The 27,329-nt window shown below is 39.3% G+C and overlaps 1 protein-coding gene across 3 annotated transcripts; it reads left to right on the plus strand.

Annotated features, from left to right (window-relative positions):
* Window positions 1–26,751, plus strand: LOC114637084 (OX-2 membrane glycoprotein). Of its 3 annotated transcripts, XM_028785238.1 has the most exons (6): window positions 1–179; window positions 8,346–8,427; window positions 11,274–11,600; window positions 13,692–13,964; window positions 16,047–16,190; window positions 25,502–26,751. In XM_028785238.1, exons 1-5 carry the CDS (start codon window positions 168–170, stop codon window positions 16,187–16,189), a joined length of 837 nt encoding a protein of 278 aa, XP_028641071.1. In that variant the 5' UTR covers window positions 1–167; the 3' UTR covers window position 16,190; window positions 25,502–26,751. The 3 variants fall into 3 exon arrangements, with proteins under 3 accessions (XP_028641071.1, XP_028641072.1, XP_028641073.1); XM_028785239.1 differs by lacking the exon at window positions 8,346–8,427; XM_028785240.1 differs by lacking the exons at window positions 1–179; window positions 8,346–8,427 and having other exon boundaries at window positions 11,400–11,600; window positions 13,697–13,964.
* The last annotated feature ends 578 nt before the right edge of the window (window positions 26,752–27,329 follow it).

The raw sequence follows: 27,329 nt of genomic DNA on the forward strand, positions 1-27,329 counted from the left end.
GGGCGTGGTCAGTTTCCTCCACGCTAGAGGAGCTACAGAGCCTGCGTGTGCGGTGGAGGGGGCTATCTACGCTGAATAGTGTTGCTCGCAGGTGTTGCGGAGATACCCTCCACAGTGAAGAGCTCAGACCCCAAGAAGCTGGTGTCTAGCTGCGGCCCAGAGCAAGGATGGGCAGTCCGGTGAGTGGAGTCGGAGATGCAAAGGAGGGCGGAATGGGCGATTTGGAGTCGCGCGACTCTCAGAAGCCAGCGGACACAGGGAGAGAAGCAAAGCAGCTGTTCTATGGAGAAGGGGTATCCGGGGCCTGGGGCTCTGTAAGGAGGCACGGAACCCAGAGAAAGCCCGGGAACGCGTTTCTCTGGGGTGGGCGGCTTTGCTCCTTGCTGCGATTCCATTGCGAAAACATGGCCTGAGCTCCATGGCTTCCAGAAGGGGAGGGGTAGCTCTGTGCGTCTCCTGTGCTGGTCCTTAACCTGCGGCAGGGGTGTAGCCTAGTCATCCAGCTTGTTCTCTTCCTCTCCCTCTCGCTTGCTGCATTTCTGGCCCTTGCCTAGGACACCATGAGGTATCCAGTAGTGCTGCAGAGAGCAAGCTTCCAAGAGGGACTGTCAGCTCCACCTCAGTGGTTTTGTTGAAAATCCAAGATATTTAGAGAAGCCGACATTTTGAGTCTTCAGTACTGTTTACAAAGGCAGAAATTTTTAAAAGGAAGGGTGGTCACACGCCCTATTCTTTATACACACGGAATTGGTAGAATTGGGTGAGACTCTAAATGCAATTAACCCCCTGAGGTACCTCCCCTTTTTCATTGGGCTGGTGAAGACCACGGACCAGTTACTGCTTTACCTTTCTTAACAAAGAGGAATGCTGGTGTGTCAGCTAGATGCTGTTAATGTTCAAACAAGGAATTGCTTTTCTGTTTTACAAATAATCGGAGAGAGGGTTTCATTCCCCCCCCCCCAAGTCCCTGCGACTGCAATGAAGTCATATACAAAATCAGACCTAGAAAGAATAGGAGAATGGGGCTATGCGCCTAGCAGGCGTGTAGTTGTCAGCTGAGACCCAGAGAAGCTAATAAGCATCCACCTTCTTCATGAGAATTATAGGAGGATTTTTTTTGTCTTCATGATTGGATTCTCTAGTTAATTCTTAATTAGTTAATCTTTTAGCATCTGTTAAATTCTGAGCACCTGTATTCGGTGTTTTAACCGTGGACTCATTACCACACACCTGTGATATCGCTGCAGCACTGACTTGCTGGTTTTGCAAACAGACAGGCTCCTAGGATCTTTGCTGTTCAAAAATGCTGTTTTAGATTTTTGAATATTTGTGTATGCACAGTAAGATCTCTTGAGAGTGGGACTCAAGACTAAGCAGAAAATTCATTAATTTTCCATGTAGGTCTTGTATACACACCCTCAGATAATGCCATAATTATACAGTTCTTCTTGATGACTGTAACCATGACATGATGGCAGGTGTGGAATTTCTCATAACACTGTGAGTACTCAGAAGTTCCAGATATTATAGCATTATGATTGTTCAGTTTCCCACCTATGCTTCATTTAACCCTGAGGTTAGTACTGACGTCTTTCCCCAGGCACCAGGGAGGTTAAATAATATGTCTTACCTAAATATTTAGGATTCACTCTAGACTAGAATGTGCCCTGGTTACCACCCAGCAATTCCACGTCAACATTCTGAGAAACAGAAAGCCTACCACTGTCTGGCATGTACCAGAGTAGAATATAATAAGCATTATGTGAATTTTGAGTAGTGAACCTTCTCTTTTGACTTCCCGATCCCCAATCCCTGAGGTTTTGGCTTTCACCATCCCCAGGACCCACTCCTCAGTCTTCTGTGTGCATCCACTTTTTCCCTTGTCCTACAACACTGTTATTTTTCATTACAAAAGCCAGATATTCCTGCATCTTCTTATTACAGCCTTTTCTAGAGCCTGAGCTTCATTGTGAGAGAAAAGCATAATGGTTTAAACAGAATGGTGTAGAATTAGCATGTCATGATCTGCTAGCTGGAGATAAAGTAAAATGGATCGATTGCTAGCTGCAGAACCAGAGCATACATTTGGTTAGATTTTTTCCAGCTATCCTACATGATAAGAAAGAATGGAGAATAGGCTCAACAATATGGAGAAAAAAAATCCTGAAGTCTCCAAGGCACTTCAGAGCTAAAGCCCTTTTAGAAGATGGTGTTGGTATACATGAAAAGGGGGAGGGGGGTACATCCTTTCAGGGAGCTCCTCACTTTTAACTTCCTAAAGGGCAGTGACTTTGTTGTGAACCTTAGACCAATGAAGTCAAGAGAGGTCTCAAGGAAGGCGTGGCATACTCATGGTACATTTGAGTACCCACCCCTCAAACCAATTGTCTGTGAGAACAATAATTTGTACCAAGGATCACTCAGATGATGGATTTTAAATTTTCTGTAGCTTTAGGTTTGTTAGGGAACCCCAACTATGCCATGTAGATGGATACCAGAGCATACACCTTTATGGCTCTCCAGGGAGTCCATGCAGAAAGTCTGAAAGACTGGGGTGTGAAATAGAAAGACACTCAGGTATAGAGTGGCACTGGAGATGTCCACAGGATGAAACATCACCTCTTTCAGGGTGATGAAAGATCACAAGGAATACCAGGACCAGGACTCTGATGGAGGTTCTGGGTCTATGACACTTTCAGTGAGTGCTGGCAGAGCCAAGTGTTCCACTTGACTGTAATACCTATGCCTACAGGGTACCGCTGGCTGCAAGAGAAGCACACAGACTGTTCTACTGTTCATTCTCTATGACTCCAAACTGCAGACTCAGGCTAGGACAACTCTCCTTCATATGCTACCTAAACCCCAAAGAAGAAAGTATTGATCTTTACCAGTTAAGTTTCTGTCTCTGCTTATGACTTGTTTAGGAAAACTCAACTTTACATAATGAGATTAATCTCTGTGACACACCATGTGTCATGAACTGGTGTCGCTTCGCCCAGTGTCATTTCCTCTATTAAGTTTTAGGTCATGGCATATATAATCCAAAGCAACAACTCCATGCAGTGGGAAAGGAAAAGATCTTAAAATTGGGTAGAAGAGTTCTTGTATCAGATCAAAATTACTTCCAGATCTTCAAATGCTGTTCTCCAATGCTGGGTGTGGTAGAACATACCAGAAATTCCAACTTAGGAAACAGAGACAGGAGGATAAGGAGTACAAGGCTATCCTAGACTACTTATCAAATTCCAGGACCACCCTAGGCTACATGATATTCTAGTTCATCTTATCCCAACCAGTCTCTCCTTATTTTTTGGAAGACTCTACTCAGTTCCTCTATCATCTAACCGTAACCCCACAGGAAAGCAGACATCATAAGACAAAGAGAAATTTTAGAACAAGGAGAAAGACTCACATTAGAGATGTTGTGGAAAATAATCTCTAGAGGCCACTGTATCTGAAAGGAATGACAAAAACTGGGCATGCCTTGAGAAAGAGTCCTTCAGATGGCAAAGCATCCTTTGATAACCATCTTTATCCAAAACCCCAAACCAAGGCCATTTAAGTGGTTGTGGTCCAATGATTTAGAAATTAGCTTCAGTTTATCACGGTAGCAGAGGTTGTCTCGTACGCAGAGGCTGATAACATACACATTTAGTATAGGGTGTCCACACTGGGTTTGTTGTAGCAATAGATTAGAGCAACTTGATTTGGTGAATATTGACATTCTTGGGAGTAAAGAAAAGGGAGGAAAAATGGAATAACAGTCTGCCTCTATAGACACAGCCTTTGCCCAGCTCCAGGAACCCAGTACTCTCTGGGAGTAGTATTTTCTGGGAGTGTGACAAACCACACAGTAATGTTAGATTTTCCCCGTTCACAAGGAAGAAGGAAAAGGAGGATAGTCTTGGGAAGGGGGAAGGGAAATGCTCGGCAGGTGATTAATATATTGGAAACTGTGCCTAGGTTCGAAGGCATATGGTAGACTATGCTTAGGAAGAAGTTACAGCCAAAAGCAAACTAGTGCGCTCAGTCAAAACATAAACATGGTAAGATGGTCTGTAAAGGATTAAGGCCCATTGGGCCCTTAGGGAGGAAGCTCTACTCTGGAGCATTAGCAGTTCTAATAAACATAAGCAAGACAAGTTCTTTAGAGACTAAGCCTATGAAAATACACACCCAAGGAAAATCAGTGAAGACAATGCACATAGGGGTGTGCATCACAGAAAACTGCGAAGGCAGAAAATGATGTGTACACTTCAGCGTAGAGAAGGTAAGCTGCTCTACTATGGGGCTATAGAAAGTTTTGGGAGAAGGATCATGAGGCCTCAACCCTAGGCAAAGAGTCACAGGCAACTAAGGAACGCGGAGAGCAAGAGAAATAATCTTCCTGATGGAAGAACATGCACTTGGTTATCTAATAGAAAATGGTCAGCCTGAAAATATATGCAAACAACTAACATCAACTAACATTATACAGACTGAGCATGTGTATATAACAACAAGAAAAAGAATCCAAGAATTTGAAAGATAACAAGAGAAAGGGGAATAAAGTTATATATATATATATATATATATATATGTGTGTATGTGTGTGTGTGTGTGTATGTGTATATATGGTATATATGCACATATATACATACATATAACTATATATCTATATATGTGTGTTATACATGAATAAATATATATATAAATATAAAATCATTCCCCTTTCCCCTGCTGTCTTTCAAATTCTTTACCTTTTTCTTTAATTGTTGTTCCATATATATAGTATGTATATATACATGTAGTATATGTATATAACATATTATATATAATTTTCTATATGTAATATATATAATGCATATAATATTTGAAAGAAAACAAGGAAAAGGGGAATATATTTATTATAATCTCAAAAATATTTAAATGAAAAAAGAAAGTATCAACTCATACAACGATGAATTTAAGGAAGATTAATTTTATAACATATAAATATGTGCCAATATGTAAAATGAGTTCATAAAGTAGGGGGTCTCTAGCTACTTTGTCTATCAAAGTCTCCAAGGCACTGGTCACAGTCCCTAGCATAGATCAAACTCAACAGATGATGAAATTGAAAGAAGCATTGCCAAAGGCTCAGTTAGATATGCATGAAGCTTTTACAAGGAGACCTCCTCTTCTGTACAAGTAATTATGCAAACACAAAGAATAAAAAATAGGACAAAACACCCAATGACAAGAGTTGAGACCAGAGTACTAGAGCAAGGACTTCACATGGGAGAATTTCTTGTATAAAGTGACTAATTAAATATCTGGGAAAGAGAAGAGTCTGGCAGCCAGTGAGACTCTCTTGTCTTGGAAAAAAAAGTCTAAAAGAAACACTTCACACAATGAAATGATGATGAATTTCCTGCCATTCATAAAGTTGTTAACTCAGGCTGTTCAGTTTATCCTTTCAATTGGGATCATTTTAGGTGAAAGGAAGACGTGAAGGAACTGGAGTACAAGAAAGCTTGGTAATTTGAAGGGTCTGAAAGGTTGGCATGGAAGAGACTGGTGTGCAAGGAGACCCAGCAGTATGAGACCTGAGAGCATCTGTGTAGGTGCTGAGCTACAGCTAGTAGGAAATAGGCTTCTAGGAGTCCATGGAGCATCTGGTGGGAACTTTTAGCCAATTTCAAAATGCCTGTCAGATTGCTGGGGCCTGGGAACTTCATTAAATGTGATCCCCTTATCCTGACAAATCAGCAAGAGCTTGATAATTCCCCACAATCATGCTTTTGAAATAGAAGGTATAAAAATATTTTTACATTTGTGATTAATTTTAAAAACCAACAATGCTATAGCTGTCCCTGAGAGGCTCTACCAGAGCCTGACCAATTCAGATGTGGATGCTCGCAGCCAACCATCAGACTGAGCATGGGGATCCCAGTAGAGGAGTTATGAGAAGGACTGAGGAGCTGAAAGGGTTTGCAACCCCATAGGAAGAGCAATATCAACCAACCAGACTCCCCAGAGCTCCAAGAGACTAAACCACCAACCAAAGAGTACACATGGGGGGACCCATGGCTTCAGCTGCATACGTTGCAGAGAATTGCCTTATCTGGCATCAATGGAAGGAGAGGCCCTTGGTCCTGTGGAGGCTTGATGTCCCAGCATATGGGAATGTTAGGGTGGTGATGCAGGGTTGGGTAGAGGAATACTCTCATAGAAGCAGAGGTGATGGGATTGGAGTTTTGTGGAGGGGAAATTGGGAAGGAGGATAACATTTCAAAATATAAATAGATAAAATAACCAATAAAAAACCAACAGTGTTTTATGCACAGATTCAGGAATGTGTTGGTATGGTTATGATTGTGAACTTTGGAGCCAGTGCTTGAGTTTGAGTGTTGTCTCTACTACTTCCTGGCTATGTTGAGGAAAGCTACTTAAAATCTCTCCTTCACATTCTGCATTGTGCAAGCATTGATATGAACAGCACCTTCTTCATAGCTTCCTGAAGTGTTGGGTGAAGTAGTCAATCTGAAGTGTTAATGACAGCACCAGGTACATAATGTGTTCACTATATATTAGTCTTGTGATTATTAGTAGTTTAGTCACCAAAAGCAAACTAAAAGTTAAAATAAAAATTTTGATACATCTATCAGGTATGTATCAATTCCTGTCATTTACTCTTTCAAACAAGTCATGTGCTTACCACCTTAGGTGAAGAATGTTCACACTGAAAGTCAGAGATGTTTCCGAAAACAAAGTTTGGTGATAACACTAGCCTAGACATTCAAGGTTTAAAACCCCATATGCTGAAAGATGAGGGAAAACTTCATTCCAGAAAGAATTGATGACAAGCTCCAGGGTGGTGGAAAACACAGCTTTTCTGACCCTAGGGAGATAAGGGTTTTCCAGTCCAAGAAAAGGAAAGGACTGACTAATGGCTACAGCCAGGAACCAGCTTGCATTAAGAGAAGGAACACTGTATCCTAACCCCAGCAATAGAGAATCAAACAGAACCTGTACTTAGGTCTTGAGTTCCAAAAGAAGACAGGGTGCAGTGTAACAGAGAGCCACAGGCACTTGAGAGATAATTCTTGAATTTTCTTTGCCCAGCACAAGGAGAACCTAAGGTAGTTTACACAAGCACAAGAGAGTTGCAGTTGGCCTTTCAAGTAATAATTGTAGGAGGATGGCCTTGGTGATTGAGAGAAACAGCTATCTTACTTGGTGTGCTGTAAGCCCCCATAAGTTCCTGGACTGCAGATGCCAAAAATGGAGAGCTTAATAGAGTATTGGATTTCTTGGCAACTAAATGGACAGAGAAGGTACTACTTTGACTGAAAGGAAGTTTCTAGCCCCAGTCGGAATGGAGTGAAATAAGAATGAAATTCAGTTCATGGAAATTACAGAGAAAATTGGCATGTCTTACATTTCTTTAGTATAAAAATTTTTAGAATTATGGCCGCTGAGATGGCTGATGTGTTGAGGCCCCTGCTGCACAAGTCTGGTGACCCAAGTTCAGTCCCTGAAACTCACATAAAGGTGAAAGGAGAGAGCCGCATCCACCAAGTTGTTCCCTGGACACACCCTGACCTTCACACATAAGGTGTAGCTTGAGACTCACTCATCCACATCACGTACTCAGGCGCACAGAGACACACACGCACAATATTAGTTACAAACATAGAAATACGAGAAAGGATACTTTAGATCCAGTAAAACAGTTCTGAGGCAACGATAAAGGGTAGCTGATTTGAACACTCTGTCTCTCAGTTTATAGCAAGACAATGCCCAAAACAACATTTTCTTAAAGAGTGCCAGGACATCTATCAGGGCAGAGGATTCCTGGCCAAGTAAAGAATAAAGCAATGAAAAATAAACAAAGTTAATATTAGTACTGGCTTCTAAATATTAAAAATGGTTGCATTTTCAAGAGAGTCGGCCTCAGCAAAGCTCAGGGCAGTAATATTTCTGAAAAATGTTTTCCTTTTGAGCTTTGTCCTTAATATTAACAGTAGCTGATTATTTGGGAAGAGTAAGCTGTCTGACATCTGTATTTTCTGTATTTTTCTCTACTAGCATAAGACAGTTCAGCTATGGGAGCCTATGTGTTCAAGACTTTGCTCCTGACAATGGTAGCTTTAAAAGCAAGGCTCATGTTGCCAGGGCTATGAAAGGGCCACACAGTGGCCTTTCGCCACCGCACATCCTGAGCCCTCTGTTATTTCTTCCATTCCTTGGGTTCTGTTTCCACAAAACTCTTGTGGGTAAACACTTGACCCCTGGATTTCCTAACGCAGGTATTATAAGGACATTTCCCTGGCTCTGTCCAAATGCAACCTCTATTTCTGTCGTTTGCTTTCTGTCTTCAGGTATTCAGGAGACCTTTCTGCCATCTCTCCACCTACAGCCTGATTTGGGGCATGGCAGCAGTAGCGCTGAGCACAGCTCAAGGTAAAAACACTCAGTTCTTCATCTAGAGAGCCTCTGGGGTGAAGGTTGGCCACTCCTATGCCTATGAGGCTGACCTACTCATCTGCATGAAGTACTTGAGCATGCTATCAGCTTTGGAACAGTGGGAGTTGTTCTTCCCGCTTTCCATACTTTTGTTTTCAAAGTAGCAGAACAATTTGGCACTCGGAAGTGATTCCAGTGGATAAACTAGATTTAAGAAAAACAGTCCCCTCCCTAGTAAAATATGATGTCAGATTTTCACCCAGAGAACTGGGGGGATATATTTGAAAAATAATTCCCTGGTAATATTTGGAAGGCCATCCTTAAAATTGAGTTCGTCTGCTTTTTACAAAAAGTAAAAGGTAGAAAAAAAATACTGTCACTCAGAGACACATAAGCTTACATTGTCTTCTGTATAGTTACCTCGCTTGTTCCACTGTCTCTGAATTTCCTAATTTTTCTTGTCATTTTGAGGGAGGTTGCTGCTCACTTTCTGTTGGTTCTTTTCTGACCACTGTGGTGTGATATCGTTCATCATCAGCCTCTCTGAGAAAGACACTGCCAATGAAGGGCTGGCAGGCCTCACCCATAGCCCTGACACACTATGTCCATTACAGAATTTACTGACCAACTAGTAAATTCAAAAAGGATTCCCAACAAGCACCAAAGAATTGATCACTTTCCCATTATGGGATATCCTCTACAGTCCAACATAGCTTACCACAAGCCTGATACTAGTTTTAATCTCCTTTCCACTCTATAATCTAAAAGCAACATTTTTTTTTTCAAACACATTCTGCAACATCTCCAAAGGTTTTCAGGGAACCTCAACTTCATCAATGGAATTCTGCTTTCCATAACTGTCCTTACCTTCAAGGAGTTCCCATCATTAAATTCCCAGCTAGGTAACACAGTGGTCCAAGGTATATTGGCTGCTATGTTCTCTTTGTTCTCTGATACGCCCAGGGAAAGCTTGTGCAGCCTTTATTTCCTGCTTATACATGTTAGTATTAAAGAAAAAAATTTTAGTGGTTTTGTTCATCCATATGTTGTCTATCATTTTATTACTTAGTTCCCTGCTGTCGTTTGGTGTATGGAGAGGGAGATTTGGATGTAGGCATCTGTTCATTTTCTTTGGTTCCCAGTAAATGTAGTTGCGTTAAATCTTTCCATCAGAGAAATGCTTCCTCAAGCTTTATAGACACCGAGTGCATTATGTTCTGGTTACTGTTTGGTTCTGGTAATTTATGAATCTTGTTATGAGTTCAGCTATAACTAGAGTTTGAAAAGGGATTGGGGAATTTCTGGGGTTTTTTTTGTATTGTGGAGAGTGTTCAGAAAGAGTAAATTTTTTAAGATCAATTTCAAATTCAGTTTGGGGGAATATTTTGTTTTTTGAAAAGATTATACATTTTATGACTCAGTAGAATACATATCTGAGTAAAACATATCCATATATATATATATATATATATATATATATAAACATATAATGGCTATGTAAATCTTGTATATTCAAATTAAGTATAAGAGCATCTATAAGCATATTTTAAATTTTTCTATATTATCATATTTAAATTTTTGCCTTAATGATTTAAAATTATGGAATTGAAGATTCTGACAGACATATAGGAAACTCTCATGTTATCACTGTGGGTTTATAAATTGCTATTGTAATTCAGCAGTGATTGTTTTATATGTCTCAGGGTTAGGTTGTCAGGTACATGAGGTTTCATGGTTAATATGTTGTCTCAAAATGGATTGCTCCCTTGTCATTTCCTTTTGTTTTTCTGTGTGAAAAATGCTACTGGGCTAGTGTTAAAATGCTTAAGCATCTTTGTTCAGTTTTTCTGTAATCCTTTGCCTATATATACCCCATATGTGTTACATTCTCAGGGAATGTCGAGGCCTGGTCTTCTGGCCTACGAATTCTTCATTCAATGAGAGTTCTGCTAAGTTGAACAGTGTGTTGAGATTTTGTATCTCCTGTTTTCCAGATCTCTAATTTCTACCATTTAAAATGTCATCTTTTAAAATTCACCTATATTCATTCTAAAGTGCTACTTGATTTATGGTATCCAGATTCATTTGTTGCGAGTTCTTGGATATAGCATTTATTACTCCTCTTTCATTGTGTTCCTTTTCTCAAAGCACTGGTCCTTTGCTATTGGTTATTTGTTATCATATGGATGCTAATACATCAAGTCACCTGTCAGAGTATAAGTGGCCTGCATTGCAGAAAAGAAATTGTTGTCACAACAGCTAATAAAAATAGAGCATGGTGACAGTTGGGTGCCAAAATCTTTTGGTCATGCTGGGTATATCAAGTTTCCCAGAGCATCATCCTGTTTATCACTCTCCTCATTTTCCAAAGCCTGAGCCCTCTCATGCTCTGTGTGTGTGTGTGTGTGTGTGTGTGTGTGTGTCTGTGTGTGAAGCACCTTCATCATCTTTGCTTAAACTGTTCACTCTGCCTGTTGTTCTTTGGTTCTTCTTTACAGTTGGCTCATACATCACTAAGCACGAACTCACCTGATGAACAGATTCCATCTGGCGCTTTTCACACTCAATCATTCTACTTATTCTCCCGCTCACAGAGACTCTTCACAATTTCTGGTTACCGAGCATTGTATCGTTATTATACTCTGCCTCTGCTTTTCAAAGACAAACGGGCATATTTCTCTGCTAGCATATAGGCATGTACATACATTTTTTCTTCTTTACCTCTTTTATTCTTTTCTATATTTGAGTTTCAGCAGACATCTATTCATTACTAGGAGTGTGTGTGTGTGTATGTGTGTTTGTAATAAGATTCTAAAATAGAAATGTTCTTTTTGGTTCCATAGTGGAAGTTGTGACACAGGATGAAAGAAGGGGGCTGCACACAACTGCATCCTTACGATGTTCTCTAAAAACATCCCAGGAACCCTTGATTGTGACATGGCAGAAAAAGAAAGCCGTAAGCCCAGAAAACATGGTCACTTACAGCAAAGCCCATGGGGTTGTAATCCAGCCTGCCTACAAAGACAAGATAAACGTCACTGAGCTGGGACTCTGGAACTCAAGCATCACCTTCTGGAACACAACATTGGATGATGAGGGTTGCTACATGTGTCTTTTCAACACTTTTGGTTCTAGGAAGGTCTCGGGAACAGCTTGCCTTACTCTCTATGGTGAGAATCTTTGAGAATACATTCTCTCTCTCTCTCTCTCTCTCTCTCTCTCTCTCTCTCTCTCTCTCTCTCTCTCTCTCTCTCTCTCTCTTCAGAAATGTAATTTCCAGGAGCATTGGGTATGTGGTTATGGTGCCTGGATTTTTTTGATTCATAAATATGGACAAGTTCACTAGAAGGCTCTTAGCCTTTCATGCCTGCTGTCACTATTATTGCAGAATTTGGAGAGCTAACATCACTGTACTAAGTTGTTTGGCTGGAACTATCTTCTCTCTAGGGTCTTGGCATCACCAAAACCGAAGACAATGATGAAGGTGACACATTCTTTACGGCAGTGAATTCATTGCTAACTCGGCCCTTGGACAGCAGATGTGCAATATGTTATCTCTAGAGCCCTTTACAACTTCCAGAACTAGCAACAAAGGCAGAGTAGTCTAACCTGGAGCCAATATGATGTCTTCCTTGTTATAGTTCAAGGAAGCAGTTTCAAGATTTCTAAGGGTACAGCCAGCAGAGGTGTTTCATAATGAACTGACACCACTCTGAGTATAACAGGATATAAAACATTCTTTAAACATCCCACAGGCTTAGTGGTGTGATAAAACTATTTCTTCTTTACTAATACATGGCTGGAATGAAGCATTAGGAAGTAGGACTTAGGATGACTTTGTAACATCCAATGTGATGTGGTGGTTTTAGGAGGGAGAAGACAAACCTAGTGGAGACATTACAAATATTGAAGCAAGGCTTTAAGCATGCTAAGAGAATTGGCCATAGGAAAGGAGAGGTTTACTAGGTACAAGAATGTGGGAAATCAGATGGGTGCAGGGATCTTCTACTTTGTCTATGATGGACCTTCTCAATGTTAGGTCATGCTTTCTTCCCGATTTCCACTTCTTTGTCTATTTCTCTTATTCTCTTTCTTTCTCCCCCCCCATATCCTTCCTTCTTGTCTTCTTTTCCTTCCTTTTTTGCTTCTCATTTCATTTTTTATAATTTCTTCAATTTTTCTCTTGTTCTTTCCTCTCCTGCTCATTCTCCCTGCATCCCCCAAATGGAGAACCCTCCCCTTTCTATTCAGCCATACAACTTGCATCTAAGCCATTCTCTCTCTGATAACCCTATAGACTATGATACACAGTCTAATTACATAAATCATACTCATTTTTCCTTACTTTTATGTCTCCCAGCACTTACTGATTCTTGGAATTTGAGCACCCATCTACAGTCCCACTCCCCCAGCTACTGTGATCTACCTGTCTCTTGAACCTACAGGCACAAACAAGCTTTCACTTACCACTGGCTTCTAATTAACTCATTGGCTGCAAAGGCAGCTACAGAAGGACTGGTTTGTACAGGTTGGCAGAAATACGGCCCACATTCCAACAGAAATAAAGTTGTTAGCTGGGGAGGCCTTTATAAAGAGAACAGGCTGCAACTAGTGGGGAAATTATATCCTTTTTCTAAATAATTTTTCTAATTTTGTCAGGTGATCCCTGAGGACCTTCCAACAGTTACTCTCTGATTTTTTTATTTATGGATTCTGAGTTTGTAGTTTGCATTTTGAGTAGGTTTTCTAACTAGGCAATTTGGGGGGTGGGGAAGGCGAGTCTCCTTTCTATCTCATTCAGCTTTTTGAAAAAAAAAACAAATTTTTCTCTAAACAATAGGCTCTGGGAACTGTGCCTTGCCTGTTACTTCTGATAGGTAAAGGGTACATATAGAGGGGGGCTGATTAGGGGATACTGTCAGATGATTTCTAATAAACACATAACAGAAAAGATTGCTCCCACAAAAGATACAGAATAGTCAGACTTACACTATAGGAAGGAGCGAAATATCATTTCATATCTTATCTTCATGTTTCTACCTAACCAGCCAGTTATGCTAGAGACAAACTGCAGCTATGACATTTCTCACGCAAAGTTTGAACTCACTGGAAGAGTTTGGGAGAACGGTGTCATTATTTTTAATCTGTCTACCTCCCATTATCTTTCTGTGAGGAATTTCCCCTCGTCCCTGTAAGAAAATGCAGAACCCAGGGGAGGTGCTTAACTGATAGCAGGCCATGTGTTTTTTCTCTTGTCGCAGTACAGCCCATAGTACACCTTCACTACAACTATTTTGAAGACCACCTAAACATCACTTGCTCTGCAACTGCCCGCCCAGCCCCTGCCATCTCCTGGAAGGGCACTGGGACAGGAATTGAGAATAGTACTGAGAGTCACCCCCATTCAAATGGGACTACATCGGTCACCAGCATCCTCCGGGTCAAAGATCCCAAAACTCAGGTTGGAAAGGAAGTGATCTGCCAGGTTTTATACCTGGGGACTGTGACTGACTACAAGCAGAGTCTGGACAAAGGTAAGAGAGGCTGGGCAAGGTAGACTGTGATGTGTCTGTGTTTATGCACTGGGAAGATCATAATGTTCTTCAGAGACTCTCAACTGCTCAGCAAAGGCCATATTTAGAGCATGGGGCAAGGGCAGGAAGAGCTTGAGGGAACAAATACAATAAGTTTTATTGTTGTCTTCCCATCCACAGAGATGACATTCTAAGACTCAAGTAGACATATAAAGCACTAGAAAGTATTGAACCCTGTGTTATATATATACACACACACAAAATGCATATATACCTATAATAACTTGGCTCTCTAATTACGCATGGTAAGAGATTAAACAATGAGCACCAATTAAGAAATTACAATCACAGAAGTCTACTTTAGTTGGCATTTGAATTTAGAATTCCTTTATGCAAAAAAAAACTCATTGAATATAGGAATGAGGTGCAAAAACCAGTCAATATGAAAGTCAAGGCAGTTATTCTACAATTAGGAGAAGGAGAGCACACACAGTGACCTTACTCCAGGCAATTCACATCCTTGGTGAGGTGAGATGAGATGATGTCAGATGTTATTCATCACTCACAATGGCACATGAGCTAAAATGTATGGATTGTGTCTTTCTGGGATTTCTTTTTCATACTTTTAGACTACACAACAGCTAACTCAAGCTCTAGAAAGTAAAATTGCCAGAAATGGTACATGGAACAAATTGTTTAGATACCTATAGTTGTTATCCATCAACAGGGAAATATTTTCTAGACAACCACAAAACTTTGTGTCTAATGCTCTAGTAAGAAAGCCACAGTAGACCATGAAAGTACCTAAGGTGAAGGAGGTGGGGCCTTAGCTCAGTTTGGGGATTAGAAAGATTTCTTGGAGGACTCCATTCACATTTGATAAAAATTTTTGGATAATCAGAAGGCTCCTCATTCTTTTAAGAAAAGCTGCATTACCGTTGATGTTTTTCTAGCTTCTCAGATGATTCCTTCCAAATGACTCTCTCTGGGACTCATGGATACATGGTTTGAGAATGGTGTGTGGATGACTATAGAGCGCTTGATTTCAAGCATGGCTTTTGCTCTAGTCCTGGAAGTAGCATAAGGTGATAAGCACCTAAAATGATGGCAGCCATGTGCAAGCACTTTTCAAGAAAATAGAACCTGGAAGAGTTATCCATGTTACCTTCTTGAGCAATGGCCTCCTGGGAGTAGCTCCTACAAACGTGTCTGACTGGGCTCCTTAAAACCTCAATGCCAGTTAGAAATTGGTTGTTTTGGTACATTTTCGTCAAAAAGCCTTGTGTGGTACATTTGGATTTTCATAGAGAGAGCCTCGGGATCAGCCAAGGCCAAGAGCTTGAAAATGTAAATAAGTTCTTTTCCAGGAATTCTGAATTTAACTTGCACGACATAAAAAGTTTTCTATTGCTTGCAGAGCATTTATTTATTCGGTGAATATTTACTGATGACATAAAAGCCCCATGTGCAGCTGTAGAACCATGGAAATGAGACAAATCTGAAGACTTTCAGTTGTGAAAAGTCTGCTACAGAGAAAGTGCTAGATGTCTCCTTTCCCTTTGCGTTATCTACACCAACAAGCCAGTGTTTAGCTAGGCTCCATTGAGCACTCCTAGGAAGAAATTTAATAATGGAAACATAGATTGGAAGAAATGCAATAGAACAATGAATGAATTGCTTCCAGTGGTCGACATCACAGAATTCATGGATTTTTTCCCTTTCTAATTCCCAGCATATTTCTAATTCCCAGTATATTTAATATTTAATTTTAAAGAACAGGAGATTTGAAGGCAAAAAGATTTGACTAACCCTCCTTGGGTGTTTCTTCCTTGGTGTTGAGTTCAGCTAGTCTCCCTAGTTAGGAATGGTTTCATTTTTAAGTCTTACAGTTATTAATAACATTTAACTCCTAGAATGTTTTCAGGATTAAATTAAGTGACATTGCAGAAATCTTATTATTACGTGTAACTGCATGAAATATGCTGGCTGTTGCTAACATCTAATTGCTTTATAAAACTCACGTTTTGCTTAGCACATTCTTCTTCTGACTCCCCTTTCTCTCTCTCCCATCTTGACACACAGGATTTTGGTTTTCAGTTCCACTGCTGCTAAGCATTGTTTCTCTGGTAATTCTTCTGGTCTTGATCTCCATCTTACTGTACTGGAAACGTCACCGAAACCAGGAGCGGGGCGAGTCATCACAGGGAATGCAAAGAATGAAATAAGGTAAATATTCCTCTTTTTATAATAATGTGAGGTTTGTTTGAATATATAATTAAGGGGGCAGCATTGTTACATCTGTTGTTTATAACGTACATAATTGTTGATGCTGTTTAAGAAAAGCTACAAGCTCACTTTCTTGCAAGTGGACATTTCAGGTTTTCATTTCCTAGTATATTTTAAAGGCTATTTCATAAGAGTAAGAACACTTAGAAAGAAACCAGGAATTTATTGATTGGATAATAACAGGATATTGTGAAATGAAATAGAAAAATCTGGCTCCCACACAAGGATCTCTCCACCTGTTAATGAGGCCAATCTTGCCTCCTTTTATATCAAGCCTCAGCCATCTGACCAATTAAGAGACTGTGACATTGCCCAATACCATCTCATTAAATAGCACTTCCTATGCTACACTCCCATGATTCCTCAAACACTCAAAAATACAAGTGACTCACACATATTGTCGTTATTTCAGAGTATTCTTCATGCCTTTCCAGGCTGAGAATTTCTCTTCATCTTCTATCACCATTTGCCACAGGATCATATACATATGATATATATTGCAATAATGATATATTGCTCAATGCGTGTTCATTTATTAAGTGAAGGAATGGATGGAACTAGCATAAATAAGGTATTTTCCAAATTCGCTTCCTCTTATGGTAACTCAGTACATTATGAATACCAGCCAAGCCTTAGACAACATAAAGCATCAAAGAATAAGATTGCCACTAACACAAGAGAAAAGAGTTAAATTTCAGGAAAGAAATGCCTTTCTGAAGCCTGTATACAACCTACTAAGCACAAAGCTGGGATTTTTTTTCTTTGAAATGGGGATTTCCTAGGGTGAAGGGATAATGTGGGAGTTTCTTCTATCCTAGATGACTGAACTTCAGGGTCAGGGGAAAAAAAGTTGGTTTTAAATAATTTAGATTTTGATTTTAAAATCGCCCTCAAATTCTACCTTATTTCCTTTTTCACTATATGGTTCCTGGGCTGTTTTTCATGTCCTCACAACATTTTTTGATCACCTTATCTTGGCTAAACCTTAAGTAAACACCAGATTAATTCATATGAATTTATAAACTGAGTAATGAGCCTGCAATGGCCATGCCCATTTTAGAAAGTAGATGAAGGGATTTGTTCTGTCTGCAAGGTTATAGAACAGAACATCTCATGGTATATAAACAGAAGCCATAGAACACCAAGCCCTCCCCACAGTATCAAAGGCAGAAATCTCTTTGATTCGATCTTATCCAAACATTTCTATTTTTCAATTAGATAATGTGAGCCCAGCAAGGGAAGCCAGTTTCCTTCTTGAAGGTCAGAGTAAGTTCTTATAAGCAGGTTAGAACTACAAGACTGGTTTCACACGACTCGAAAAAAAAAAGCTATGGTTATCAATTGCATTCACTGTAAATTGTTCTATGTTGCAAACAAAAATGTCCAAAGTATTCAAATTCATTTCTTAACTAAGAGTTATATTTAGGCCCAAGATAAATTTCACTAAACAAGGATATTTGTAAACTAATAGTTGTTTCCTCATTTAGCAAATCTTAGATTTTCTGGGGAACAGAATTGCTAAATACCAAAAAGAGGCAGCCAATGTCTGTTCTTAACTTTTGCTTCACTTAAAAGATAAATATTCCCACTTCAGATGAGCCTTGTGAACACTTAGTTGCCATTTTGTTGGCAAACGTTGACATGACATATGACTACATCAGTCACATTCTCTGAATGCTCATATTTTGAGTAACTTGATTTTTTTTGTAGATTTCAGAACTTTAGCAGCCATAGGATTTGATTCTCTATACTTAAAGCTACTAAAACCAAGTGTCAATTATTTTGGAAGCCTAATTGCTCAAGGCTAAGGAAATACTGGTTCCCAAAGAACCAAATTTTAATCTATGCAGAACATTGTGAGAAAGAGAAAAAAGTCAAAGAATATAATAACACTTCACTCTCTCTCTTTTTTTTTTTTCATGCAACAGGTACACACACAGCTCTGCACTTGCCTTCCATATTTCTCTCCTTTACTTCCGCCCTCTTTCACATTTCCTTTCCCTCATTTTTTGAGGACATAGAACTTCTAGATATGAAAGGAAATACAGTCAGGCAAAAACAACATCAAGGTTCCCAAACCAGTGATCCAAAAGCTCGTACTGTGAACATGAAAGAGGAAATAAGAAAGTAGAACTGAATGTGATGTGTGTGTGTCTGTGTGTGCGCGTGCACGTACATGAGTATGAACATGTGTGTGAATATGTATGAATGTGTATGTGTGTGAATATGTGTGTATGAGTGTGTATGTTTGTGTGAATATATGTGTATGTGTATGTATGTCAGTGGGTGTGTGGGTGTGCACACATATACAGATGCTGTGTGTATGAATATGAATCTATGTGGGAATGTGTGAGTATGTATGTGTGTATATGGATGTGTGTGAATGTGCAAGTGTGTGCTTCACAGGTAGATAAAAAGAAAGATAACTTGTACTAACTTGTACTAACTGAATCTGAACAGACCCATCTCCATGGAGGGCTCAGCAGCCAATAGGAATGCGTTCAGTTACGTCAACATCGTTTGTTTGCTAATTCATCAAAACAAAACTCCTTTTAGATCCCAATCACAATTCATGGTCCACAAAAGGGAAAACAAATTTAGTTTTGCCCAGAAGAGCAATCTATTGTCTTTGGATAGAGATCAGTCTCCCCTAACTCCTCCTGTGATTCAGTACAGTGTAGGACACTGTCCTCTACTTGCTTTTCTGTTGTTCCATGTACTCTGGAGGAAGTTATGATAGTTATTAGGTCACTGTCTACACAACTCCTAGAAGGATCACCACAGTTATTCCCTGGAGTCTTCCCTTATGAGACTAAGAAGCCTTTCAGGAATATGCTTACTTTGTTTTGTTTCCATGAATCAGTATTTTATTATTGAAATAGAAAGTGAAAAAGAATTCAAAGTTTCCTGTGGAAATTTTCTACCATCCCAAACCATTTTTTGTAGTAGGAGTAAATGATATCATAAGTTCATACCTTCTCCATATAGGACAATGAAGTAAAATGGAGACTGAGAATAATCTTGCATTTCACAACAGCCACCCACAATTTATTATATAGTTCTCAGAAATGATGAATGAAATTTGGGGTCTGCTATGGAGCAGATCACTGTAGATATTACCTCATGTTAGAACTCTTTGTTTTGAGTAGCTAAGTTATTTTCTTTCCTTTGGTTCGGTTGATTCAAGACTGGGTTGGAAACGAAAGAACAGATACTCAAGTGAGACATATATTCTGGTCTTCACATCTTTTCCAAGTGCTGGCTATTTTATATAAAAGATATTTTTGACCATATAATATTTATATTTATCTTGACTTCCCTTACTTCCTAGTAACCTGAGCTATGAATGGGCTTTTGACAATACATAATGATTCTATTAATAATTTATTCCTGGATAGGAGCATACACTGATTCCTATTTTAAGCACACTATTATGACAAGGAACAAAGATTTTCAGTGAATTTTGTGGTGACAAAATTCATCATTAGTTAGGAAGATAATCCAAAGAAGATTTATTACTAAAGCTATTAGAATCTTTGTTGTTAAACAGTAATGCTAATGGTCTCCAGAGTAAAGGACTGGGTAAGTGAAAATCCCTACCCTATCCCATAATCTTCATAATCTTAGGAAGGAATATGATGCTCTATGTGAGTGAAGCAACAGGGAACCTTTAATAAGCTATTTAATAAACTAAGCTAGCATTGCTGGGAAAAATGTACTCCAAGCCTACATGAAAAAATTTGCATGTTTTTTCATGTGTAAAAATGCTATTCATCATTCCAAAATGGCATGATAAAATCTGATCACCAGTTTCTTGGCCACTAGGCTGTCAAAGCCTGGGTTTTACTGCATGGAACTATTCTTTGCTATTCTCCAAAACCTTAAAAAAAAAATCTTGGCATAAATGAACCAAATCCTGAGTTTCACTCTGTAGCAAGAACATCTCCAGGAGTGAAGACATCATAATCTTCTATACAGCAACTAAATGGCAGTTTAGTTTTAAAGTGGACATCCATTTCCTTAGCTGTTTGACCATGGAGATTTTTTTAAAAAAGAGATTGCCTGTTCCAATTAGCATCATTTATTACAAACATTAATGAAATAACAAGGATTAGTACATTTTTAAACGGAGTAATCCTCTAATGACGTTGTTACTTTGAATTTTAGCTTTCTGTCCTGTCTATTACCAGTTGTGTTCTTTGAAACTGCTGTGCCCCTCACTGTTGTAGTCTACACTTTGAGCCTTGGTTGAACAGATCCACACTTTTAGTTTTCATTATTAGCAAAGCCAACTTTATGTTACCTAAATTGGAAGAGGTTGAGTTAACTGTACAAAAGTACACAAGTGGCTTAGCCAAGAGAAATACTAGGTTTCCTATTGTTTCTTTATCAAATCATCAGAAACTTTGTAGCTTACAACATAAAAATTCATTTTCATACGGTCGTTCAGATCAGAAATTCAACATAGGAGTCATTGGGCTAAAAATCAAGGGGCCTTTAAAGCTGTCTTCCTTTCTGCAAATTCTCGAAGAGAATCAATGCCCTGTGTTTATCCGCATGTTTCATACTGACTTCATTCCTCACTTTTGTTTTTTGTTTTTGTTTGCTTTGTGTCTGTTTGTTTCTACTTGTTTCCATATACAGAGGTAGTGATGTCCATTTAGGTCATTCTCAAACTGAGTTTCTCACTAACTCTTCTTACCTCCACAAAGACCTGTGTGCTTGCAGTAGGCCTATTTATATCTCTGGGCTCTTAACTAAATCATACAGACAAACCCATTCTTCCATGTATGGTATTCCTTCCCACTTTCCTGAAATTAGGATGAGGATGATACAAGACAACCTTGCTCTGCTACCACACAGGTGAAGGTGGGCTGGAGTAAGTGGACAGACAGCTGTTACCTGGTACAAGCATCCATCCAATACCTAGACTCCTTAGCCTTGCTTAGTTCAGGACAATGCTATATCACAGAACATCAAGCCATGGTCAAACCCTCCAAACGCAGCACATTAACTTTCTCACTCAAGCCTTACCTCCTTCCAACAAAGCAAGACTTCACAATATTTTTCAACATTATATTCTGTGCCTCAAATCTTTTAACACAAAAACGTTAACTTCTGCTTTCTGTTCTTCATTAGTCATCACTGATGGTAACATTACCAACATGGGTTCTTTTCATTGGAACCTCAATTCTTGCATACTTCCTGTATCTCTCTACTCATACACCCATCACAGCAGCAACTGTTACCAACCTTGTCCTGATACCTTAGTCATAGATAAGTCCATTTGGATTCTCTGTAAGAGCAAGGTAAAATATTATACTTAGCACTGTACATCATGATATCAGACAGGACCAAACTGGTTTTTCCTGTTGATTATAACTTAATAAGACACATGTTTCTAACTAGGCATGATGGTATATGCCTGTAATATCAACAACTGAGATGTTGAAACAAAGGAATTTCAAGTTTAGCCTGTGCTATGTAGTCAAAGACTGACTAGAGAGGGGGAAAATGGAGATTTCTGAGTCTCTAATACTGAGAGAACAATATTATAAGGCCATTGTAGATATCAAGTACCTGAGTATTTTCCTCATCACTCTTTAAAAATCCATAATAATAAGCCTCAATAGATGTCATCAGCCCATATGCAATATAGTTCTTCTTTCAAAAAAAATCACAAGACTAATAAGTACTGTATTCTGGCATCCACATGGGCATGCACACACATTTACACACACACCTCTATGTAGCATGTACACGTATGTCCTCTTGGTGACGTTTTTCTCTCACAATCTTCAATACAATCTTCTATTTCATAATACAGTATTATGGAACCTTCTTTAGACCAGAGAGCACCACGATACAGCTTATTTCTCTTTTTAGTAAGCAAACTAGACAGAACTTGTCATGATCTATCAGTGCTCCCAACTCTAAAAATCTCTGTGGTCAATGGTTTACAAAATTCGTGACATTTATACAACAAAGAGAAAAGATTAGCCTTGTATTTTGTAAGTCCGTTGAAGATTATTTTTACTAAATATCATTGGGACTTTTGATCCTTAAAATGTGTGTATCAATAATTTCAACTTGGTTATTTGCATTACTTTTTAGACTGACAAAATTATATCAATAACATATAATACAATGCTTTGAATGTATGTGCAAATTCTGGAATGGCTAAATCAAGCTAAGTAATAGCACTACTTCATTGTATGTTAAACCTTTTTCTGAGAACAGTTACAAGCTAAGGCTTCAGTAATTTTCATGTGCTTGATGACCTTGTTACTCTAGACACCACGTGTTACAATAGTCTCTGGAACTCATTCCTTTGTCTAACTGAAATTCCCCTCATCTTCCCAATGCTGCTTGAGATAATTCTGCAATTGTATTCCTGTCCTCAATAAGTCAATATTTTCATTTTCTCTTTTAGCAAAGGATATTTAAATGACCCACAGAATTGGCTTTTTTCTAATCATTCATTTGTTTTATTAGCAACTACAATCACTTCTTTACCGACTCTGATAAAGCCCTATTTCTTTAAAACAAATAGCTGGGTACCTTTGGACCTATGCTCCTTTCTCTACATTCCAGAATTAGGAGCAATTACTGTAATTATACAAATGCTGTTAAGATTTTAAAAGAAATGCATGCAACTAGAAAAATGCAAAAAAAAAATCTAGCACCAACTAGCTTAGGGGATTGCCAGCAGAGTTGCTTTTGTCAAGTTATTTAGTACAAATGTTTTCATCATTTATAATTTCAAGCTACCAGGTATTTGACCATTGGCCTTTGCCTCTAAGGCTCCATTCACAGCACTGAATCATAGTAAGCTTTCAGTTAGTGCTGGATTCTGTTGTTACTAAGTCTATGGTTCCTTTTGGTTTTATCAAGGTGTATTTAAGCATTTGCACACATGATAAACAGAGGGGAGCTCGAGGAAGTGAGCAGAGAAAAAGACATGGGATTACAGCAAGCAGAATTTGAGGGAACAGAACTCAGAAACTGATTTGAACACAGGAATAGGAGTACTTGAGTACTTGGGAGACAGAACACACGGTATTCATTTCACAAGCAGGTTTAGAAGTTTGGAAGCAAGATAAGCTGAGAGGGGAGAAAGGACAGAAGGTATATATTGCGCGCACACACACACACACACACACATATATATATAAAGATGAGGTTGTGATGTCTAATCTTGATTTATTGATATTGGTAATGTAAATTGCTTCATTTTGAAGATGTGGAATTATTTTGGTTAAACTGAGTATTTTGGGGGGTGGGTAAGAGGACTAGGATGATGGGAAATTGGTCATTTGAAATATGTATGTTTTGAAATATTGACTTGTTATAGAGACATTTATATTAGACAGAGGAACTATAGATGAACTAACGGCTAAGGATACTAATACTATGAAAAGCTGAAAATGGCATTGTGAGCAATAAAAACTCAGGTGATAGTAGATGCTGGCGAGGGTGTGGAGAAAGAGGAACACTCCTCCATTGTTGGTGGGACTGCAAGATGGTGCAACCACTTTGGAAATCAGTCTGGCGGTTCCTCAGAAAATTGGACATAGCATTACCTGAGGATCCAGCTATACCACTCCTAGGCATATACCCAGAAGATGCTCGAACATATAACAAGGACATATGCTCCACTATGTTCATAGCAGCTTTATTTATAATAGCCCGGAGCTGGAAAGAACCCAGATGTCCTTCAACTGAGGAATGGATTCAAAAAATGTGGTATATTTACACAATGGAGTATTACTCAGCTATTAAAAACAATGAATTTGAGAGTTTCCTAAGTAAATGGATGGAACTAGAAATTATCATCCTGAGTGAGGTAAGCCAACACAAAAGAACACACATGGTATTCACTCACTGATTATTGGATATTAGCCCAGAACCTTGAAATGCCCAAGATGCAACTCACAGGCCACATGAAGCCCATAAAGAAGGAAGACCAAGTGGGGGTGATTCGGTCCTTCTTAGAAGGAGCAACAAAATACTCAAGGGAGCAAATATGGAGACAAAGCGAGGGACAAAAAATGAAGGAGGGGCCATTTGAAGACCTTTCCACCTGAGTATCCATCCCATGTGCAGTCACCAAAGGTAGATGCTGATGTGGAAGTCAGGAAGTGCATGCTGATAAGGGCCTGATATGGATGTCTCCTCAGAGGCCTTCAAGAGTCTGACATATTCAGAGGCAGATGCTCACAACTAACCATTGAACTGATCATGAGGTTCTCAATGGAGGAGTTAGAGTGAGGACTGAAGGAGCTGAAAGGGTTTGTGGCACCATGAGGAGAGCAACAATACCAACCAACCACAGCTCCCAGGGTCTAAACAACCAGCCTGGGAGCACTTATGGAGGGATCCAGGGCTTCAGCTGAATATGTAAGAGTGGAGGGCCCTGCCAGGCACAGGTGGAAGATGAGATCCTTGACCTCATGAAGGCTGGATGCCCCAGGGGGTGGGAATTTTGAGGGTGGGGAAGTGGGAGGGGGGGTAGGTGGGGGTTACATCCACGGAGAAGAAGGAGGAGGGGTAAGGGGATGGGGGTTTCCCGGGTGGGTGGGGGATGGGGTAAGGGGACAACATATGAAATGTAAATAAAATATCCAATAAAAAAAAAGAAACAAAAAAAAGAAAGAAAAAAGAAAAGAAAGAACCTCTCTGATCATTTGGTATTCCTTGACCAGTGCCTTTCATTGTAGTCTCAGTTGATTCTCTAGTTCATTACTAGGTCAGAAGTGTGTGATCCCACCATTTGAGAGACCAAGAAGGTAGGATCCTTGAACAAGATTATTGCTAGTTCAAAGCCATTCTGAGCCTCACAGTGAGTCAATGAGTTCTAGGAGAGACTCAGACTCCTCGGTTACAGAATGAAACTTTATTGTTGTTTTGTTTTTGTTTTTGTTTTTTGGTTTGGTTTGGTTTTTCGAGACAGGGTTTCTCTGTGTAGCTCTGGCTGTCCTGGAACTCACTCTATAGACTAGGCTGGGCTCGAATTCAGAAATCCGTCTGCCTCTGCCTCCCAAGTGCTGGGATTAAAGGCGTGCACCACCACTGCCCAGTCAGAATGAAGCTTTATATCCAGAGAGAGAGAGAGAGAGAGAGAGAGAGAGAGAGAGAGAGAGCAGAACTATATACTAAGTATTTCTGTTTCTTAATTCTGCTAATTGCTTAAAGTATGTTGAGAAATTAGAAATGTCTAATGTTGACACATTTCTCTTTCTTTTATTCAGAGCTCTAGAGAAATTATACAGAACCCTGAACGTGTTTCCCTGGTCTACTTGAATCTGATGTGAAAGAAAAGCAGGAGGGAAAAGGTCATTCTCCATGGGACCTAAAAATAGCAAAAGACGAAGAAGCAAGCCTGTGAGGGATTTGACTTTTTGCTATTGTCCCTGGTCCTCAGTGTTTGCATTCCAAGAGGAAGTCGTGTGCCTCGGGTCTGTTGTAGGACTTGATTTTGTAGAGCAATGCAGTGCTATGCTGTTAGAAAGGCAACAGACTTAGAATCACCAGTGCCAAGCTGTCTCTCAGACCGACTAGGGCTCCCACTGGAGGGACAAATTGTAGTCAACTTACCTCACAGAGCTTTCTGGTCCTTATACAAAGTAGAAAGGAGTGGGACCAAAAAAAAATTGCCATGTCTGAAATCTGATGGAATTTTAGGAAGAAAACTGAAGAATAAACAAAAGAAGAGAGAACACAGAAGGGTCCAAAGAGCTTCTGAGAGTACCTTTTGCCTTTCTGTTGGTGTCCCAGCTCTGGTTTTGTTCTTAGGTCCACCAGTGTGTTTCCCTGTTGTTTGAGTATCTAGTCAACTACCTGCTACTGTTCTGCTGATTGTTGGCCTTGCTAGAATCCCTGTTTCCCCTGCCGTTCTCTATGTGCTTCTATGAGGGTTACTATGATGAAAATAGAGCAGAATTTAGTGTGAAGTAACATTGGCGACTGTAACGTGTCCATTTAACTTATTTTTATAGCACTTAGGCAATATTGTTAGTCTTAGCGAGTAGTTCACATCTTAACAAAAGCATGCTTTTCCTGTCCATTTGGCCCACAATATCACCCTCTTTGAGGCCATTCTGAATCCTGTCTTGTGTAACAATAATATATTATGAAAACAGATACATTAAGAATTTCCTGTACAGCAGTCAGTTGTATATGCTCTCTCTCCCCCACTTAGCTTCTTTTTCTGTGACTTTATTTTTCACAAAGAGAAGGCAACTCTGGAATACAATCACTTTGTTCTAAAGACATTGTGAACTATTAATTCTTAACCCTTTGGAAAAAAAAACTAGTGAAGTTGTTTTCTGTATTTTTGCTTCATCTGTCTCTATAGAGTGACCTAGTAATTCAAGTATAAGTTGTTTTCATTGTTGAACTGGATATTTATATACTTGGTATGCTTTTCACGTGTTATTTAATTCTGTATAATTTCCTATATTTGTATTAAAGTACTGAGCGATTAAAAGTGTCAACTAAATATTTGATGTGTGCCATTCCCTTGAGAAATATAGAATAAAGAATAACACTTGGATTTTTTTTTCTCCATACGTGAAATCTTCAGTTGACCTTTCTGCTTGCTCATGGGGTGGTATCTGACATGGTCAGTGAGAGTTAGTGTGTAGGTAAGTGTCTTTTGATGTGACTCTAGAGTTATGGAGTTCCCTAGGTGTGCTCTCTTGCTTTTACTTTCAAATACCAGACCTCACAAAGGAGTAGCTTAGGTAGTTTCAGGCACCATAGTAATTAGGACTCTGTCTTGCTGTGTTTCTGGTACCTCCACTGAATTATTGCTGTGTCAGGTAAGAAGAGTGAAAGAAATACTTCTCCAATGTACTGCTCTCAGGACTGACTCCTCTCATGATTCAAGGACATTATTAAGGCCCACAAAGTGTTTCTATGTGAAATGACTTATATATCTTGATAGCTACCTATCTGAAATGGAAACATACATTTTAAAAGGGTAATATATAAGCACTTGGAGATGTCAGTGTTGTGACACCTGTGACACCACCTGTTTATGGTCAACTCCACAGCACATTTGCGAAAGATTCATAG

This window comes from Grammomys surdaster, unplaced genomic scaffold (genome assembly GCF_004785775.1).
Source record: "Grammomys surdaster isolate TR1022 unplaced genomic scaffold, NIH_TR_1.0 125167, whole genome shotgun sequence".
Lineage (NCBI taxonomy): Eukaryota > Metazoa > Chordata > Mammalia > Rodentia > Muridae > Grammomys > Grammomys surdaster.

Bases quoted from the DNA above. Each gene is read 5' to 3' on its own strand.
- LOC114637084 (XM_028785238.1), top strand. The intron at 8,428-11,273 runs GTAAAAACACTC...TTGGTTCCATAG, and splicing joins AGCGCTGAGCACAGCTCAAG to TGGAAGTTGTGACACAGGAT. The intron at 13,965-16,046 runs GTAAGAGAGGCT...CTTGACACACAG, and splicing joins CAAGCAGAGTCTGGACAAAG to GATTTTGGTTTTCAGTTCCA.